Here is a 19,560-nt window from a genome sequence, read left to right on the forward strand (position 1 = left end):
GTAGGTAGTGTATCCTAGTGAGCTCTTGTAGCCTTCTATCTTCCGTACCCTTCCAACTTAATGAACAGTTTCCCCGTTGGCAGTAGGACAGGAGACTGATCACAGATATCTGTGAGAATCCATGAAAGCTGTCATTAGGATGCACTGTCAAACAGACCTCAGAAGACTCTATGAGTTTGTCTTATGAGAGACACTGGAACTTCAGAGCATGCCTGTTAGTCTGTATGGAGTGCATGGTAAGCAAATCCAGTTAAGCTTTTGAAGTAGGGGTGCTTCTGAGCTGTGTGGTTTCCATGTGCTTTCTTGTTTAGTACTTAGTAGACATGCCAAAGTTGTTGAATCTTCTGTCCTGGTACAGCATAGCGATGTTCAGGAGAATAGGGCTTGGGTTCAAGTTCTGAACCATCCACTTAGTAGCTGAGGGGACATGAGCAGACTGCTTCATGAATTTTGTGCTTGGTTTCCTCATTCCTGCATATGATTATTGGTAATACCTACTGCAAAGTTCACTATGAGGGCTGCCAATTCTTAGTAATCCATGTGATAAAGAGTAAAATGTCAATTACAGAAACTGAAATTGTGTGTATGTGGATTGAATACTTGTCAAGTTCCAAAAAGTGCCCATCACAGTTTGGCTTTCCTGTGCTCTTGTATGAGTATTCTGTCTTAATGAATGACACATATGTGCTTAGCTGCATTCCTTTGCAATGAAATGCTTGTTAGAGTTCTCACAGGGGAAGAAATTATAGTCACTAAGAGAATCTCAATTATTTTTTAGTCAATGTGCACAATAATGTGTTCTTATGACATTTTCATCCAAATATATCATCGTTTGCTCATATTTACCTCAAAACCATCCCTTGTACCATCCCTACTCCTGCTATTGTGATCTTCCTCCAAATGTTCCCAGTCTGCATTTGTCTCTCCCTTTTTCTCTCTACATATATGCATAATACATACAAATGATATACATGTACATATGCATCATATAGACACATCATATACATATACACGTATACGTGTATAGTACATGCAACCTACTGACTCCATTTGGTATTGTCCATATATACATGTGTTTAGACCTGCTGTGACAGGATTGGAAAACCTATGTGGGAGTTTGTTTCTGGAGGAAAATAATTCTACCTCTGTCTGCAGCTTTTTTCACCTTATTCTTTGTATTTTGATCAATTGTGGATATTTGTCCTATTTGAAGGGGGATCTTTATAGATTTGTCTTTGGAAATTGTCTTTATTGTTAGTAATTGCTGGGAGATCCAGTCCATTATGAGGCAGATGGTCCTACATTGTCTAAGAAATCTCTGTGTATAGGTGACCTGCAGGCCAGACAATAAACAGCATCTTTATTCATGCTCTATCCTTTTGGCTGTAAAGTGTACTGCTTGGCCAGAGGTAATAGTGGATAAAATAGCAGGCAGTGCTGCTTTCAAATTTCTGCACTGACTTCTCTCAGGGATAGACTATCATCTGGAATTATAAGCTAAGATAAAGCTTTTTTCTTTCCCAAGTTGTTGCTTTGTTTGTTTGTTGTGGTCATAGCAACAGATACCAATTCCACTAAGTCTGGTCAATATTTATATTGGTGTGTGCATGGGAAACCTACAAATGCCTACATCTTCAAAGAAGAGTTATTTGCCATTCTCCAGAAGTTATCAGCTGACAACAGTCCTCTGCATGGAGTAAGGCCCACGGAGCACTTCCCTATTCATGTGGCATATTTGGCTGGCTTAGTCTCATGTAAGGAAAGGTCATGTAAGAAATCACATATGCTAGGAATTCATAACTATGACAACCATGTCATGCTGGGAAAACAGCAATCCCCAGCAATCCTTCCTATCTTCGGGCTCTCAGATCTCTGTCTCTATATCTACTTCCCCACCTCCCTGTCTGTCTGTCTATCTACATAATCTATCTATTTTTTCACAATATTTTGAGACAGGGTTTTTCTCTGTTGCCCCAGCTGTTTTGGAACTTGCTTTGTAGATCAAGTTGGCCTCAAACTCAGAGATTAACCTGACTTAAGTACTGGAATCACAGGTGCGTGCCTCCACCACCACCCAGCTTTGATATTTGTTCTACCTCCTTTTCTTGAATGTTCCGTGAGCCTTTATCAGAGAGGCTAATAAAAATGTCCCAGTTAGGGTTGAACACTCTCAGTTGTTTAGTTTTCGTTCTCTGATTTCTGCATTGAATGGTGCCCAACGCTAAAAGAATCTTTTTGACACCACCGGCAGCCTATGGAATAAACATAAACATTTTGTCCCAGCTTGTGTCTCTGTTGCTGTGATAAAAATAACATCAACAGGGGATTAGTCCACCTTGCCAATTCTAGCCTGTCCTACAAGGAATCTAAGGCAGAAACTCAGGCAGGAGGCCAGAACTGAAGCAGAGATAATAGAAACATTTTGCTTTCTGGCTTTCTGGCCCACTCAGCTTTCTTAGAGAAGACAGGACCACCTGTCCAAGGAGGACTACCTATAGTGGACTGGGCCTGCTCACAGACATTATTAATCAAGATAACACTACACAGATATGGTTAGACGCCATTCTGAGTGAAGAGATTGCTCAGTTAAAGTTTTTTTTCTTCCCAAATGACTGTAGATTGTATTGAGTTGCCTAATATAAATGCCCCAGTGGAACACTTGTGTATTTGACATAAACATACCAGTACTAAGTCATAACCTTTCCTTTCTTGGTGATTCCTAGGATTTCATGTTACTGTTACAATATATAACAGAGTATGACTTTAAAATGTTCACAGTCTTTAAACAATTCACATCTTCAGAGACCTTTTAAATGCTGTTAAAATCCAACTTAATATCTTAAGGATGTATTGTTGCACAATAAGAACAAATTAAAACCAGGGAACAGCTACAATCAGATTAAAGATAAGCCCACCAGCGTGAATGTTCATTGTTTGGTGTCCGGAACTCACTCATGATTGTCTGAGCTCCAAGGGGCTTGGCTATCTCCACTTCAACAGTTTGCCATGCACAGCACGCGTGGCTTCTTTCATAGGCTCAAGGTGGGCCCACCCTACAGCTGCCACTGTTCCTGATGACTGACTGTCCCACAGCCAAGTCCTAATGTCTTCAACATGTCAGAGTCTACTTCTGCTGAGGCTGCACCCTCATTAGAGGTCTCTCCATGCTGTTCACCATTGACTCCTTTAATCTGGATCCCCAGTGAAATTATGTCTATACATCTTCATCCTGCCATTTTAATTGTTTGGTTCTGTAGTACATTTGAAATCTGTAACTCCCTCACCATCTTTGTTGTTTGTGATTGCTTTAGCTCTCTTTGGTCTTTTGTACCTCCATACAAATTTTGTAGATCGTTTTTCTCTCTTTGTCTATGAAAAATGGCTTTGAAATTTTGTTTAAGGTTTACATGAATTAATCTTGTAAAAGTTGCAATTCTAACAAAAACCAGAATGTACATAAGATACAATCATAGTAAAAAAAAAAAAACCTGGTATATTCTTAATGTGATTTCCCTTGTCTTATCTTTTCAGTAATTAGTATTTGAAGGTCTCGTCTTAAATTTGGTTAATTTGTACTTAATTTTGCACAGGGTGACAGCCAACATTTCATTCTTCTTCATAATCTGTTTTTCACCAGCACCATTTACTGAAGAAAATGTCTTTTCACCATTGCATGTGCTAGAGTTGTGTTGTTTTACTTCTAAGTCCTAAAGTCCAATTCCACTGGTGTGTGTGTGTGTGTGTGTGTGTGTGTGTGTGTGTGTGACTTGAGTTTTGTGCCAGGTAATGCAGATATCACAGGATATTTTCATAGATTTCCTTCAGTTTCTACAAATGGAACATGTTGAAAAGCATGGCTATAGTTCATTAAAGTTCTGGGAGAATCTGGCATTCGGTGTCCTGTCCTGACCATTTCTCTGTGTGGAGGCTCTGGTTGCTTCGCTTTCATTGCCTGCTATGGATTTATTTATGTGGTTTAGGTCTTCCTGAAGTAAATCCAGCAATTCATATATATATTCAGGAAATTATCTACTTTTATATTTTCATCTACTTTTATATTTTCATCCTCTTAGAGTATAGTTTTAAAATAAACAGCCGTAACAGCCCATAGGATTTATGTATAACTCTTATACCACCCATTTTACCTATAGCTTTATGAATTTGTGTTAGTCCATCTCTTGGTTAATGGGGATAAGGATTTTCAGTCTTTTCCTTTAACAAACTATCTTTGTTTTATTTTTAATTTTTTGTCCTATACCTTCCATTTCATTTTCTGCATTATATTACTTCTGTTCTATTACTTCTTCTGTTTGAGGTTTTGCTTCTTTCTTTCTCTAAGACCTTGTGGTGCATCATTAACATTAGTTTGTTTAGTTAATTATTCTCCTGCTTTATTTTTATCTTGCCTATCTTTTAGTTGTGACTTGTGAATGTCATAATATATAACTTATGTTTAATCAAATTCAATCCTCATTCCCCAATTTCTAAACCCTCTCCTATTCAACTCATAACACCCTTCCCATAAACCTCAAGTCCTATCTTTGTTTAGAGCTACTGAGTCTACTTAGAATTTTCAGTATGTGGATGAATGTGGAACCATGTCCTAGATCATCGGTAGATGTCCATGGCAACATGACTGAAGAATACTGACTCCATGAGCCTTCTCCCCATCTATGTGGTAATTTTGGATGGCTTGATTGTATAATCTTGTGCATGTATCACAGCCAATTACCCATTCAATCACTAATGGACCCTTACTTTGTTTCCACGTCCTAGCTATTGCAACCAGTGTAGCAATGAACAGGGATAAACAGTTATCTTTGTAGTAAGGATACGGTGTCCTTTGAGAATCTGTCCTAAAGTGGTATAGCTGGATCATATGGTTGGGCTATTTTAACTTTTCTGAGTAACACCGACATTAGTTTCCATAGTGGTGACACTAGTTTATACTACCAAAAGTGATTAAGAATCCCCCTGTCTCCACATCATCATCTGTCATTTTTCTCTTTGCCATTCTGACTGGAATAAAACTAAACCTTAAAGCAGTTTTAATTTAAATACCATCCTGAGTGAGGTAACCCAGTACAAAAGAACACACATGGTATGCACTCACCGATGAGTAGATATTAGCCCAAAAGCTTGGAACACCAAAGAAAAATTACACAGATCACATGAAGGTCAAGAAGAAGGAAGGCCAAAATGTGGGTACTTCAGTCCTTCTTAGAATGGAGAACAAAATACTCACGGGAGGAAATACAGGGACAAAAAGTGGAGTAGGGACTGAAGAAAAGGTCATCCAGAGACTGCCCCACCTGGGGAATCCATTCTATATTTAGCCACCAAACTAAGTCACTTTTGCTGCTGCCAAAAATATTTGCTGACAAGAGCCCAATATGGATGTCTCCTGAGAGACTCTGCCAGAACCCTACTGAAATAGATGAGGATGCTTGCAGCTAACCACTGGACAAAGCATGGGGACCCCAGTGGAGGAGTTAGAGGAAAGACTAAAGAAGCTGAAGGGGTTTGCAACCCCATAGGAAGAACAACAATATAAACCAGGCAGACCCCACCAGAGCTCCCAAGGCTAAACCACCAACAAATGAGTCCACATAGAGAGACCCATGTCTTCAGCCGCATATGTAGCAGAGAATGGCATTGTCCAACATCAATAGGGGGAAAAGCCCTTGGTTCTGTGAAGTCTTGTTTCCCCAATTTAGGGGAATGCCAGGGTGTTGAGGTTGAAGTGGGTGGGTCGGAGTGGGAACATCCTCATAGAAGCAGGGGGAGGAGGAGGAAGTATGGGAGGAGGAGGGGCATTTGAAATGTAAATACATAAAATATCCAAGAAAAAAAAACAAAAAAATTAGCTTTAATTTTCTTTTCCATGATGGGTAATGATTTTGATATATAAAAAAATTTATATTTGTATTTCTTCCTTTAGAAACTATCTTTATTTCAAATCCCATTTTTTATTAGGTTGTTTTTGTCTTGCTATTTCGTACTTGTCTTCAGCAGTGTGCATCTGAGAAAGGTGTTTCCATTCCTAGGCTGCCTCTTCACTCACATGATGGTCTTCTGTGCGGTATAGAAGGTTCCAGTTTCACAGAGTCCTGATCATTGATTGACAGTCTTGGTGCCTGTGCCACTGGAGCCTGTTCAGCAAGAGCCTTTAAGTTGAAGCAAATTCCCTACCTTCCCTTCTAACAGTTCAGGACATCAGGTCTTATGCTGAGGCTCTTGATACACTTGGAATTGAGCTTTGTTCAGAGTGAAATATAAGGATCTAATTATAGTTTGTAGGATGAAGCCTAACTATCACAGTTGATGTGTTCTTATTTGAAGAGTTCTTAAGTTTGATTGAAAGTCCTTTATTGAGAGTTTTTGCTTGTATGTACATTATGGAAATTTGTCAAATTTTTTTCTTTCTGTTAATTTTTTTTTACTGGATTTGATATCAGGGTAATACTGCATTCATTAAAAGAATTTAGAAATATCCCTTTCTTGTGGATTTATGGAATAATTTGAGGAATACAGTGTCAGTTCTCTGAAGGTCTGGTAGAATTCTGTGCTGAATTCATTTGGCCCTTGTCTTTTTCTGGATGGAGAAAGGATTTTGTTTGTTTGGTTTTGTTTTTCTTGTGTTTTGTTTTGACAAAGTCTTTCTGTGTTGTAGCACTCACTGTCCTGGAGCATGCTATGTAGACAAGGCTGGCTTGTAACTCAGAGTTATTCAACTGTCTCTGCCTTCCCACTGCTAGGATTAACACCATGTGTCTTTTTGCCTTTCTAGATAGGGGATTTTAATTACAGCTTTCATCTTGTAGATTGTAAAATGTCTTCTTCAATGTTTTTACTTCATTTTGATTTAACTTTGGTAAGTCTTAGGAAATTGATCTGTTCTCTTTAGATTTTCTAAAAGGACTTAAACATAAATGTTTGTAGTACATTCTTCTGATTTTATGAATTTCTTTTGTGTCTGTTATAATATCTCCTTTTCATCTATAACTTTATTTAATTTTGACTTTATCACTTTCTTTTGATTAATTTTGACTTTATCACTTTCTTTGGGTTAATTTGGGTAAAAGCATAATAGTCTTTTTAAAGACCAAGCCTGGGTTTAATAAATAAATTGCATTTCTTGCTTTTAATTAAATTCATCCCTGATTTGATTATTTCTTTCTATTTATTATTTTAGGAGTGTCATTTCTAAGAACTTTCTAAGGCTTTTCAGTGTATATTTAGCTACAAACTGGATATTTCTCAATTTGTTTGATGTAGGTCCATCTCCTTTGCTGGGTGTGGTAAACATGCCTTCAACCCCAGCACCGAGGAGGTAGTGGCAGGTAGATGTTTGTGACTTTGAGGCCAACCTGATGAGAACTCACAACTACATAGTGAATTCCAGGACAACCAGGATTAGAAATAGAGAGACTGTCTCAAAAAAAAAAAGAACAAATAAATAAACTTCCTTCGTATAAATGCCTCCAGTGTGCCTCATAAATATTGTTATGTTGTGTTTTCATTTTCTTTGAATTCTAGGGATTTAATATTTTCCATCTTGGCTCCATTACCAGTTACTAATGTGGTACTTAGTCTCCATGGCTTGTGCTCATGCTGCAGTTTCCACTGCTTTTATCAGCCATCTTTATTGAATTATTATGAGATATAATACAAGATTTTATGACAAATGTCCTCCATTTGTTGAGACTTGCTTTCTATCCTAATGCATGGTCAATCTGTAAACATTGTCATGGGGCATTGAGAAGTGTGCATATTCTCCAGTGCTTGGATTCAATATTCTATGTGATCTATTCTATTGGTAAGACTTTTCACCGAAGTCTCATTTCATTGAGAGTTTATTTCTCTGCTACATTTCAGTTTCAGTTTTCTTCAGCAATTTTATCTTGGTGTTAAACTGTATTTTCATGACTGGGATATAATTCCTTATTTCATTCATTTCTTTGGTTTGTTTGCTTTGCTTTGAATTTGTTTTGTTTTGTTTTTTACTGTATTTGTGTCTGTGTTCAGTTGTTTAAGCACACTTAAAATCACTCTTTTGAATTCTTTGTCTGGAATTTCTTCCAGGAAAGGTGTATGGGATTAGTGATGTGTGGAGTAGACCTATATCTTGGTTTTACACTTGCTTCTGTGTTGAAATTTCACATCTACAGTACATCATTGGTTATGGTTCTTCCTTCTCCTTTTCCTTCCTTTACTACTCCTCCATCCCATGATCCTTATTCAGTCTGCCTTTCTTCTTAGTAGAGGCATGTATAATGTACAGGAAAAGATTAAGTGTGAGTAATTTTCCTACATGGGTCTGGTACAGAATGTTCCAGAATGGAATGTGCTATCCTAAGCTGGAGCAGTCAGGTAGCCTGTTTGTTACAAAAGCCTGTGGCCTGGGCTGCTGGAACGAAGTTCCTAGAGGTTTTAGATGGATCTAGTGCAGCAGGCTGGCCAGGGATTTGGAGGATAGTTTCTGAGATGTGTACACCTAAACAAGGGAAACAAATCCTTTTCTGGAAGAAACCCATGGATTGTGTTTCTTGTTTACTAAGTTTCTGGGTGAGGTAGGCATGTAAGCATAGGAGTCCATGTTTCCTACCTGTTGTAGGAAGCTGAGTATGCTAGATTTCTGGAGCAAATTCAAGGGATTCCTGGGAGCTGTTGGTAGATCTGGTTCATGTGCCCATGGACAATCATGAAGTTTAGTTCCCAGGTGGTACAATTGGGTTTCACCAGAAGAGGGTTTCTCTGCTATTCTAATGAAAGATTTATAATTATAAACATTCCTTTAAAAACTGAAAACTTCTGTAAACATTTTTACCTAAAACTCTTATTGAGAGAGAGAGGGGAGGGAGGGAGGGAGAAAGAGAGAGAGAGAGAGAGAGAGAGAGAGAGAGAGAGAGAGAGAGAGAGAACCTGGTGGCTAACATTTGATGGATAAAATATGCACACGTCTTTGGAAGGTAACTATGCTCACCATCACACCATCAAGCCCCATTCATCTTTACATAGAACATGCTGAATAATAATGAGGAAAGAAATATCAGAATTAAAAGACGCCATGGATCTAACAGACATCCACAGAACACTTCACCTAAAGCTTCAAAGTACAAATTCCTCCTCTCCATAGCACATGGGACATTTTCTAAAGTAGATCACACTACTGGTAATAATTTAATCCTTAACAAATACAAAAGAATTAAAATGAATGCTTGTTTCTTATAAGATTGTGGTGGGATAGGATTAGAAATTATTAGCAAGAGAAACTGAACAATTACATAAGATGGGAAAAGACCTGATGATACATTGAAAACAACAATGGAAAAACTCCAAAATTCTTAGAATAAAATGAAAAATAAATCACAAATTATAAAAACATTTTAGGTGGTCCCCAGCTCCAAAAAAAGAAAAGAAAAGAAAATCTTTTAGGTTCATTAAAAGCAGTTATAGAGACAGGAATATGGTTTAGTGTGTAAACTGCCTTTCCTCTCTCTCTCTCTCTCTCTCTCTCTCTCTCTCTCTCTCTCTCTGTTTTCAAGGGCCAGTTGCTCAAAAGGGGTGCAATCACTTTATGTGTGCCAATTTTCTGTGTAGTTGTGTTGTTTGATTGCTATCAGTTTTAAAATCTTTTCACTGTGTAGGTTCTCACTGGTTCCAGAAATTCCAAATTTGTACATCTTGGGGTGGCTAGTGTCTGAACAGGCATTGTATCCTGGTTGGGCTGGCAGGAGAACAGTGAGATCCATTAATGGAGTATCTGTCTCAATGTCTTCTAATTCTACTTAGCATTAACTATTCTGTATGCTGGATGAAGCTGTCAGGAATGTCTCAGAAATATTTATTCTAAGATTATAGAAATATATAAAACTGTGTGCTATAGGTAGATAACATTCAATCAGTTCTCAGCTCTGCATTCTATAACTGTAAGACAAATTTTGAATAAAAGCAAAAAAATTAAATTAAGAAAAGTAATATCATAAAGGGGACTGGAGCAGCTGGTGCAGCAGAAAGGAGCTATCCACAAGGTGGCAGAGCATCTCCATGGCTGCAAACTCACAAAGAGACTCTCTGCTTGCCTGTCCTAAGAGAAGCCTGCAATCAGCAGCCCTCTGTATAGACAGATGAAGAAGCCTCAATGCTTTGACACAGAGCTGATCACAGAAGCATCCTGTCTGACTGAAGGCCACAGTCCGGAGGGAGAGCAATGAAGACACTGACTGAACCATTGTTCCTGTTCTTCTGGCTGCAGCTGAACTGTGAGTGAGAGCTTTGGGGGAACAAGGTGTTTGTCAGTGTTCGTTATCAGTCTGTGGAGCAGACTGGCCTTTTCCAGATTTTCTGAAATCACTGTAGTAAGGAAAGAAATGTCTGGAGAATGGCAGCCTCATGGTCTCCTTCTCTTTTCTTTTGCACAGGTGTGAGCAGAGGAGAGCAGGTGGAGCAGCACCTGTCTCACCTGAGTGTCCGGGAGGGAGACAGTGCCGTTATCATCTGCACCTACAGAGACAGCCTTTCCTCGTATTTCTACTGGTACAAGCAAGAGCCTAGAGCAGGTCTCCAGTTGCTTATTATGCAGGATTTCTGGAGTACAGAAATAAAAGAAGGACAAGGAATCATTGTCCTACTGAACAAGAAAGACAAACGGCTCTCGCTGAACATCACATCTGCCCATATTGGGGACTCTGCCACATACTTCTGTGCAGTCAGTACACAGTGCTCTTCAGGCACGTCCTGTCTGTACATAAACCTGAGACCATGGCCAAAGACAGATGCATTTTCCTCTGTTGAGATAAGGAGTTTCCTGTATTTTATGCTTAGGAAACAGATGTTCTAATACATCTTAAAATCCTGTTTCTAAAACATACAATGAGCATATTGAATGATGTCTTAGTGAGAATAACTAATTAGATGTCAACACTCTAGAGTTGATTGACAGGTGCCATTTAGATTGCCCCCACTCTAAAGACATCTCAGTGCAACTGGTGGAGAATACTCATAATACAAAGGTTCTTATCTTTTAATAATGGTACTTAGTATGTCCACTAGGATATTAATGGATGCTATAGAAAATCATTAAAATAGAAAGCAATTTTTTCAAGTATCAGAACTTGATGTGTGTTTGTGTGATATATATTTCATTTACGTATAGCATATATTATTTTAGATAAACATTAGATATGATCCCCTATGTTGGCTGCTTCTCCTCATCATCATCTTCTTCCTCTTCCTCTTCCTCTTCTTCTTCTCCTTCTTCTTCCTCCTCTGCCTCTGACTCTGCCTCTCCTCCTCCTCCTCCACCTCCTCCTCCTCCTCCTTCTCCTCCTCCTCCTATTTCCCTTCCTCTTCTTCAATTGAGATGGTCTCACTATGCATCTCTGAATGTCTTGGAACTCACTGTGAATAAAAGGCTGACCTCACTCTCTCAGATATTCACCTGCCTCTGCCTCCCAAATACTGAGATTAAAGCCATGTGCTATTTCCTATGGTTTTTAAAACACACGTAGTGCTAGTCATTCCTCTTCCTTCTTCCTTTTTTTTGTGTATATTGTTCTCTATCCAGTATCTCCAATTTTTCCTATTTCTTTATTTAAAAAAAAAACGCACCCTTGGCATTCTAAGCCTCTCACTATAATGCTTTCTCCCCACTACGATACTTTTTTACTTTTCCAGTTTCTGCATTTCCTCAGGCCAATTACTCACATCTTAAGACTGTAATCTGGAAATCACAATTAAGAGAGACTTTGTGGGTCTGGGTTACCTCACTCAGTGTAATATTTTCTAGTTCCAAGTCCCATCCATTTACCTGCACAGGTCACGACTTTATTTTCTTTATACCTGAATAGTACTCCATAGGAAATGCACCAGTTTTTCATGAGCTCTTCATGAAAAGGCATTCAGTTTGGGGGCATTTAGCTCATTTCTACTTCCTAGCTATTATGAATATAGGAGCAGTGAGCATGGCTAAGCAAGTATTAATGGAAAAGAATGTCTAGTCTTTGAACACATACAAGGAGTAGGACGGCTAGGTCATGTGGTAGATTTATTTTTAGGGTTCTCCACATGGGCTTCCAGAGTGACTGGACCAGCTTCCCTTCCTATTAACAGTCAGTGAGGGCTCCAGGTCCCCACAGCCTTCCCAAGATTTGTTGTCAATTGTCTTGTGTATCTTAGCTATTCTTATTAGGATAAGATGAAATCTCAAAGTATTTTTAATCTGACAATTGTCAAGAATATTATATACTTTGAATATTTCTTAGCCACTTTTATTTCTTCTTTAAGTGCTCTCTAACCTAAACCATAGCCCATTTTGTAACTGAGTAGTTTGGTTTTGACAATTTAAAAATTCTTTTATATACATAGTAGTCCTTGGTCATGTATCTAACTGGCTATAATTCTCTCTCATTTTGTGAGCTTCCTCTTAATTGGCTTGTTTCTTTACTGTGTAGAAACTTTATAGTTCTATGAAGTCACATGCTTCCCTGCGTCCACTTACCTCATTTGGTAGCCAGGCCCATTTTTCCCCAGGCTGAACTTGATGGAGGGAAGCTTAACTGGATGTGTGTGAGTGCAGTGTAGCATCACACTTGGGAACACACTTGGGCCCAGCTTCAAAGAACTGGTTTGGATTTTTTAGGGCAAAGGTTGCATTTATGCCCCTGGGGAGGTGGCCAGGGTCTCTGGGACAAGATTTGTGTGGTTGTGTAGCATTGGCTAGGGCAGAGGCATTTGAAGAGACTTCATCTGCATACTCAGGGGCTGAACCAGGGCGGGGACTCATGAGGTGAAACAAGCAGTGAAGTAAGTTCTTCCTAGTGTGGATGGTGGGAGAGTCAGCTTGATGGTGCCAGACTGGGAGGAAGGAGGAAGCCAACTTCTGCCATCCTCCTGTTTGAGGTATTCAGGATTGAATCTCCCTTAGCCCTTCCTCCATAACCCTGGGCAATCAATTATGCTCCCCCCATCCTACAGGTCAGATTTTGTCCTTAATTTTTGGACAAAATGAATCCTCTTAAGAAACTCTTTCCCTACATCTACATGATCTAAGGTACTATCTATGTTTTCTTCTATCAGTTTCAGTGTTTCACATTCACAATGGGAACTTTGATCTACTTGGGTTTAGGCTTTGTGCAAGGTGATAGATAAGTAAGTTCATTTTTCTACAAGTGGGCATCAAATTTTTCCACATTGTCTGGGGAAGGTCCTGGTTTTCAGCACCATAGTCAAAATAGGAGATGGCAGAACTTTTATGCACTAGTGTTTGGGTCTTTGTTTTCATTTCATTGGTCCATGTTTTTAATGCTACTATCATATTATTTTATATGCCATGGCGAGTTACTTTTGTGATCCTTATGGCATGATTATACACACACATGTGCACGCGCGCGCGCACACACACACACACACACACACACACACACACACACATACACACACATGACCGTGGCCAGAGCCCCATTCAAGTGTGGGCAATTTCTACTGAAATGTGTAAATGTGTTCCTAGTGTTGCTAGTTATTTCCAGGTATGATAATAAAGGATTTGATCTTCCCCAAACAGTTTTAACTTCCTGAACAATAGAGCAAAGTGTGCCTTGTGAATTGAACAAGACTAAAACCAGAAACATTTTATTATTATTATTATTATTATTATTATTATTATTATTAATGGATTTACTTATTCACTTTGCATCCCAATATCAGTTCTCCTTCTCACAATACCCTTTCACACAGATTTTACCTCCATTCTCTTCTTACTTTTTCCCCTGAGAAGGAGGAGACTATGAGTATATACTCTCCCCAACACCCCCCATCCATGCACATCCAGACACTGGATAAGGTGGAATGTCAAGGTTGCTTTGATTTGTAGGAGATTTCTCTGTTCTGTTAGCTCTGGACCTTATTTTTTAAATTGGGTTATTTGTGTTGGTGTCTACCTCCTTGAGTTCCTTCTATATTTTAGATATTAATCCTTTGTCAGATGTGGGTAGGTGAAAGTATTTTCCCAATATGTAGGGTGTCATTTTGTTCTATTGAAGGGGTCCTTTGACCTACTGAAGATTTTCAGATTTATGAGGTCCCATTTTTTAGTTATTGATCTTAGTGCCTGAGCTATTGGTGATGTGTTCAGGAAGTTGTCTCTTCACCAAGAGGTTTAAGGCTATTCTCTACTTTCTGTTCTATTAGATTTAGTTTATCTGATTTTATGTTGTGGTCTTTGATCAACTGTGATTTGAGGTTTGTGCAGGGTGATAAATAGGAATTATTTGCACTCTTCTACATGAGACCATCCAGTTAGATAAGCACTTTTTGTTTAAGATGCTCTAGTTTTCCATTGTATCAGTTTGGTTTCTATTTCAAAAAATCAAGTGACCACATATGTGTGGGTTTGTTTCTGGGTGCTCTATCTGATTCCATTGATCAACCTGTTTGTTTATATACCCAAACCAAGCAGTTTTTATTACTATTTCTCTTTAGTACAGCTGGAAGTCAGGGATAATTATATCTCCAGAATTTTGTGGGTTTTTTTTCTTTTTGCAGGTTAGTTTAAGCTATCCTGTTTCTTTTTTCTATATGAGGCTGAGAATTTGGGAACAAATTTCGATGTTCCTGTGTGAAAGTATGATGATACCTCTATTTTATTCAATACATAAAACCTAAATCTAAATGGATTCTAGATTAAAAATTAAAGAGCAAAGCTATAAACCATATGTTAACAAACATGGTGTAGATTCTTGTGAATGGTCTAGGCAAGTCTTAAGTATTTTACTGGAATGGGAAGGAAAAATGAAAACAAATAAAATGATCTTTATGGTTCAAAGTACTTTAACAATAACATGAGAATGGCCCCACAATGGGAACAAAGTATTTACAATTCATTTATCTGATAGCACGCTTCAAACCACAATTCATAATCCTCTGCATACTTTAGCAATAAACAAAGTAATAACATAGGTTTAAAAATGAGCAAAAAGTTGCGTAGGTGGTCTTCTAATGATTTTATGGAAATGCTTGATAAACACATGGAAGAATGTTGAACACTGTGAATTTTTAGAGAAGGACAAAATTCTAAGAGTATACTGTACAGGTGGTGGTTTGAATAGGTACACCCACCCCAAAAGATTCCTGTGTTTGAATATGGAGCGGCACTATTAGTAGGTATGGCTTTATTGGAGGAAGTGTGGCCTTGTTAGTGGAAGTATTGCACTGTGGAGACAGGGCTTTGAGGCCTTAAGTGCATCCAGTCTGTGTTCATTGCCTGAGGATCAAGAGGCAGAGCTTTCATCTCCTTCAGCACCATGACTGAGCATTACCAGGATTCCCACCATGATGATAATGGGCTACACCTGTCTGTTATCTGTAATGTCCATTAACTATAAGCTAGCCCCAATTAAATTTTTATTGAAACAGTTGTCTTGGCCATACTGCCTTTTCACAGCAATAATATCATAAGACAACACCACTCACTCCCACTAAAACTGAAAATATAAAATAGAGACAATAGAACAAGTTTTGTCTAAAGTCTGGAGAATTTGAAATCAGCATACACTGTTTATGGGAAGGAAAAATATTGAAGCTGCTCTGGAAAATAGTAATTAATTTCCTAGTAATGTACTAAAGAGAAGTGAAAGTGTGTATTACATAAGAAGTAGTATACAAGTGCTCATACCTGTGTACCCATAACTTCACAAAGTGGGAATAACCCAGTGGCTGCCAATAGATGACTGGAAAATACGTAGCCAACCCATGGAAAGCAATGTCACAGCAGTGGGAAAAAATAACGTATTGACCTCTGCTAAAAAATGAAGTGTGAAATACACAAAAGCACATGATAGGAACCAACTGCAACAGACCACATATGTAATAGCTATTAACCTATTAACAAAATTCTATCAGTGGCAGAATTAGAGAGAAAAAGACAGGAGTAACTATTCCTAGGTATGAAGTTGATTTTTGGGGTGAGGAACTTTGTTAAAATTTATTTGATGATGTTGAGATAGTTTTGTGTGTAGTACAATAATCATAGACTACACTTGAATGGCTGAGTAATACAGTGTATGAATGCTCATTCAATAGAATATTCACAATACAAAGCTATAACAAACCGAAAAACATTAAGAGTAGACAGCTTGAAAGTGAAATCAAAGCTCTCCCCTCCAAGCCTCTTAAGACCCTGTTCATTTTGATCCTGTCATCTGGACTGGGACACTCACCACCTCCTGCCTGGGGCTCTCACAACCTGCTCACCACACCAATGTTTCTGTCCTTCCTGGAAGTCTGTCTTTAAACAGTGAGGTTTACATACTGTCCTAGTTTTCTTTCTATTGCTGAAATAAAATCCGACCAAAACCAGATCGGAGAGCGAAGGGTTAATTTGGCTCACACGTTACAGACCATCATCATAGGAAGCCAAGGCAGGAAGTCAAGGAAGAACCCAGAGTCAGGAACTGAAATAGAACCATGGAGGGAAACTGCTAACTGAGTTGAACCTCGTTGATCCTCATGTTTCAGGAGAATTCTTATTTTGAAACAACACAGAACTACAAGAATGGGAGTCCCATTACCCACAGTGAGGTTGGTACTTTCACTTTGATCACTAACCAAGAAAATGCTCCATAGATTTGCTTGCATGCCAGTGGAAATGCATTTTATCCAGTATCGGTTCCTTCTTTCTAGATGACTATTGCTTGTGTCAAGTTGACAAAAACTAGTACAAGTTGATCCCTTTACTTCTCACCACATAAACACCAGTAGTAAAACCATAACCTTCCATTTCTTGTTTGTTCCCAAAGATGTAATGCTAATACTGCAATTAAAATATAGTATGACTTTAAAAGTTCAACCTTATTTAAAATGTCTCTTTCAATATCCAATTTTCAATTGTGTGCTCCTATAAAAATTATATGTGTGTGTGTATATATATGTATACATTACATATTATAATTTAAACACATTATATTATGTATAACAATGTAGTAATATTATATAATGTTATTTTATATCATATATTATAATATTATAAGTAATGACATTATAATGGAAATATATCACATTATATAATAACATTATATATGTAATAAATGATAAAATTTTTATACAAGACAACAATTAAAAACTGTACTTTTGAATCAATCAACCAATCAGACACCGCAGAGCTCACAGGGAATAAACCATCAACAAAAGTGTACGCATGGAGGTACCCATCGCTCCAGCTGCATATGTGTAGAGGGTGGCCTTGTTGGGTATCAGTGAGAGGAGAGGACCTTGTTCCTGTGACTACTGGATGCCCCAGTGTAGGGGAATACCAGGGCGGGGAGGAAGGAGAGAGTAGATAGGGAACACTGTCAGAGAAGCAGGGGGAGAGTGGATGGGGTAGGTGGTTCCCAGAGGGCAACCTGGGAAAGGGAATAACATTTGATATGGAAATAAAGAGAATAATGAATAAAATAAATTAAATAACATAATATTAAAATACAAAAAAACTGTACTTTTAAAGAGACACTGGATATTATAAATAGGCATCAAACTTTTAAAGTTAAAATGATATATAATGGGCTGGAGAGATGGCTCAGAGGTTAAGAGCACTGTCTGCTCATCCAGAGGTCCTGAGTTCAATTCCCAGCAACCACATAGTGGCTCACAACCATCTATAATGAGATCTGGTGCTCTCTTCTGGCCTGCACATGTACATGCAGGTGCAATGCTGTATACATAATAAATAAATCTTTAAAAAATGATATATAATATATATTTATCACATAGATTGTTTCTGTGTGCTTATGGTACTCTGTGTGGGTGTCCATGTTGTGTGTGATATGTATGTTAATACTTGTGTGTGCATGTTATGTGTTTGTGTCTGTGTGATGTTTGTGATGTGTATGTATGTGTATGGCATATATTCAGTGTCAGTACTGTGTATGGTGTGTGTGTAGTTGTGTGTGTGAGATGTTTGAGTATAGTGTTTATGTATGTTCATCTGTGTAATTGAGGCATTCATGTGCCTTGGTGCATGTATGTTGGTCAGAGGACAACCCGAGTAGATCATATATTACAATATTATAAATTTTTAAAAATGTAATATATTTACATATTTTCACATTCTACCTTATTTGAGACAGGGTCTCGTCTTCAGCACTCTAGGTTACCTGCTCCCAAGTGCTTCCTGGGAGTATATTCTGTCTTTACCTCCCATCTTGCTTTGGATCAGTTGTTCTCAATTTTCCCAATGTTACCACACTTTAATACAGTTCCTATGTTGTGATGACCCTCAACCATAAAATCATTTTCATTGTTACTGTATAACTGCAGTTTTGCTGCTGTTCTTAATTGTGACATAAATATCTGAAACTTCTGAAAATCTTAGGGGACTCCTGTGAAAGGGCCCTTTGATCCATCCACCTAATAGTCTTGACCCACAGATTTAGAAGTGCTGCTCTAGAAGAAATGAGTTTGTGGACATATGCTGCCATGCCCAGTCATACACAAGCTCTGGAAATCTGACCTCAGGGCTTCCTATTTGTGTGCTTTTAAGCACTGACCCATCTCCTAGCTGACTTATTAACATTCTTAAACAAGAATATGAGGTTAGTAATTCAAGTGATTTTTCTGATGTTCTTCAACTATGGGAGTTGAATTCTGTCAATGTAGACAAGTAAAGAATCCTGCTGTATTATATCACTGACAAGGAAGCCGGGTTGCTCTAGGCAATATGGCATCCTTGGATTTTACACATGCTGGGCTCTGTAAATTGCCACAGTAAACTGAAAGCCAGCATGAGTTGCTGGTCTTTTTTGTGTTGTACCTCTTTCTTTCTGATCAAACTTCTGGAAGTATTTGTATATCTGACTTCTTAGATGATTGTCATTCTTCTAACACTTGTGGATTTGAGTTTATTTTCTTTCTACTGTTGCTCTTTAAGTTATGGAGAAATTTGAAAGAAACAGAAGCACACACACACACACACACACACACACACACTCACACACACATCTTCCACAGCCTCATTCATAGGCTAAACATTCACACATTGCTGGCATATTGCTGGCATAGGTAACCCTTCCCGGGAGACAATCCCCACAGGGAGGAACAGATGAGAGAGGACCCTCTTCCTTCTTGTTCCTGGAAGGAAAGAGGCTGCTGTGACTCAGTCAATGTGTTCCACTGGCCCAGAAAGAGGTTTTAATCACGAGTTTCTTTTCTGGGGACAGTACTTTCACCAGCCATGGAGGTCTCTAGGTTGTAGTTCCTCTAACTCTAGCAAGAAAACCTTCTCATCTGGAGTTCCAGCTTGTCATAGATAGCAGAGGCAATCTAACTTCGCAAATTATCTGTCCCATAATGCATTGCCACCATGGCTGTGGTCGTCATTCACACTCAGTCTGAGAAAACGGCACACAAAATCTGAGGTACACTTCATAATCTGGTTTCATAGGGAATGCTAACAACCCATTCACTTTCACCAAATACTAGAACTATTATCTTAAATTACAAAACACACAATGTACTTTGTGAGAGTTTTGCTTTGTCTATGAAATAGCAACATAGCAGGAGGCAGCA

General features: G+C 38.4%; 1 gene segment (V, D, J or C); it reads left to right on the top strand.

Moving 5' to 3' along the window:
* The first annotated feature begins 10,067 nt into the window (after positions 1 to 10,067).
* On the top strand, positions 10,068 to 11,116 carry LOC290156 (T cell receptor alpha variable 5-like). The segment is given in 2 exon segments: positions 10,068 to 10,265; positions 10,425 to 11,116. Coding segments are annotated over 2 exon segments (471 nt in total).
* Positions 11,117 to 19,560: the final 8,444 nt, after the last annotated feature.

Source organism: Rattus norvegicus, chromosome 15, assembly GCF_036323735.1.
Source record: "Rattus norvegicus strain BN/NHsdMcwi chromosome 15, GRCr8, whole genome shotgun sequence".
Classification (NCBI taxonomy): Eukaryota; Metazoa; Chordata; class Mammalia; order Rodentia; family Muridae; genus Rattus; species Rattus norvegicus.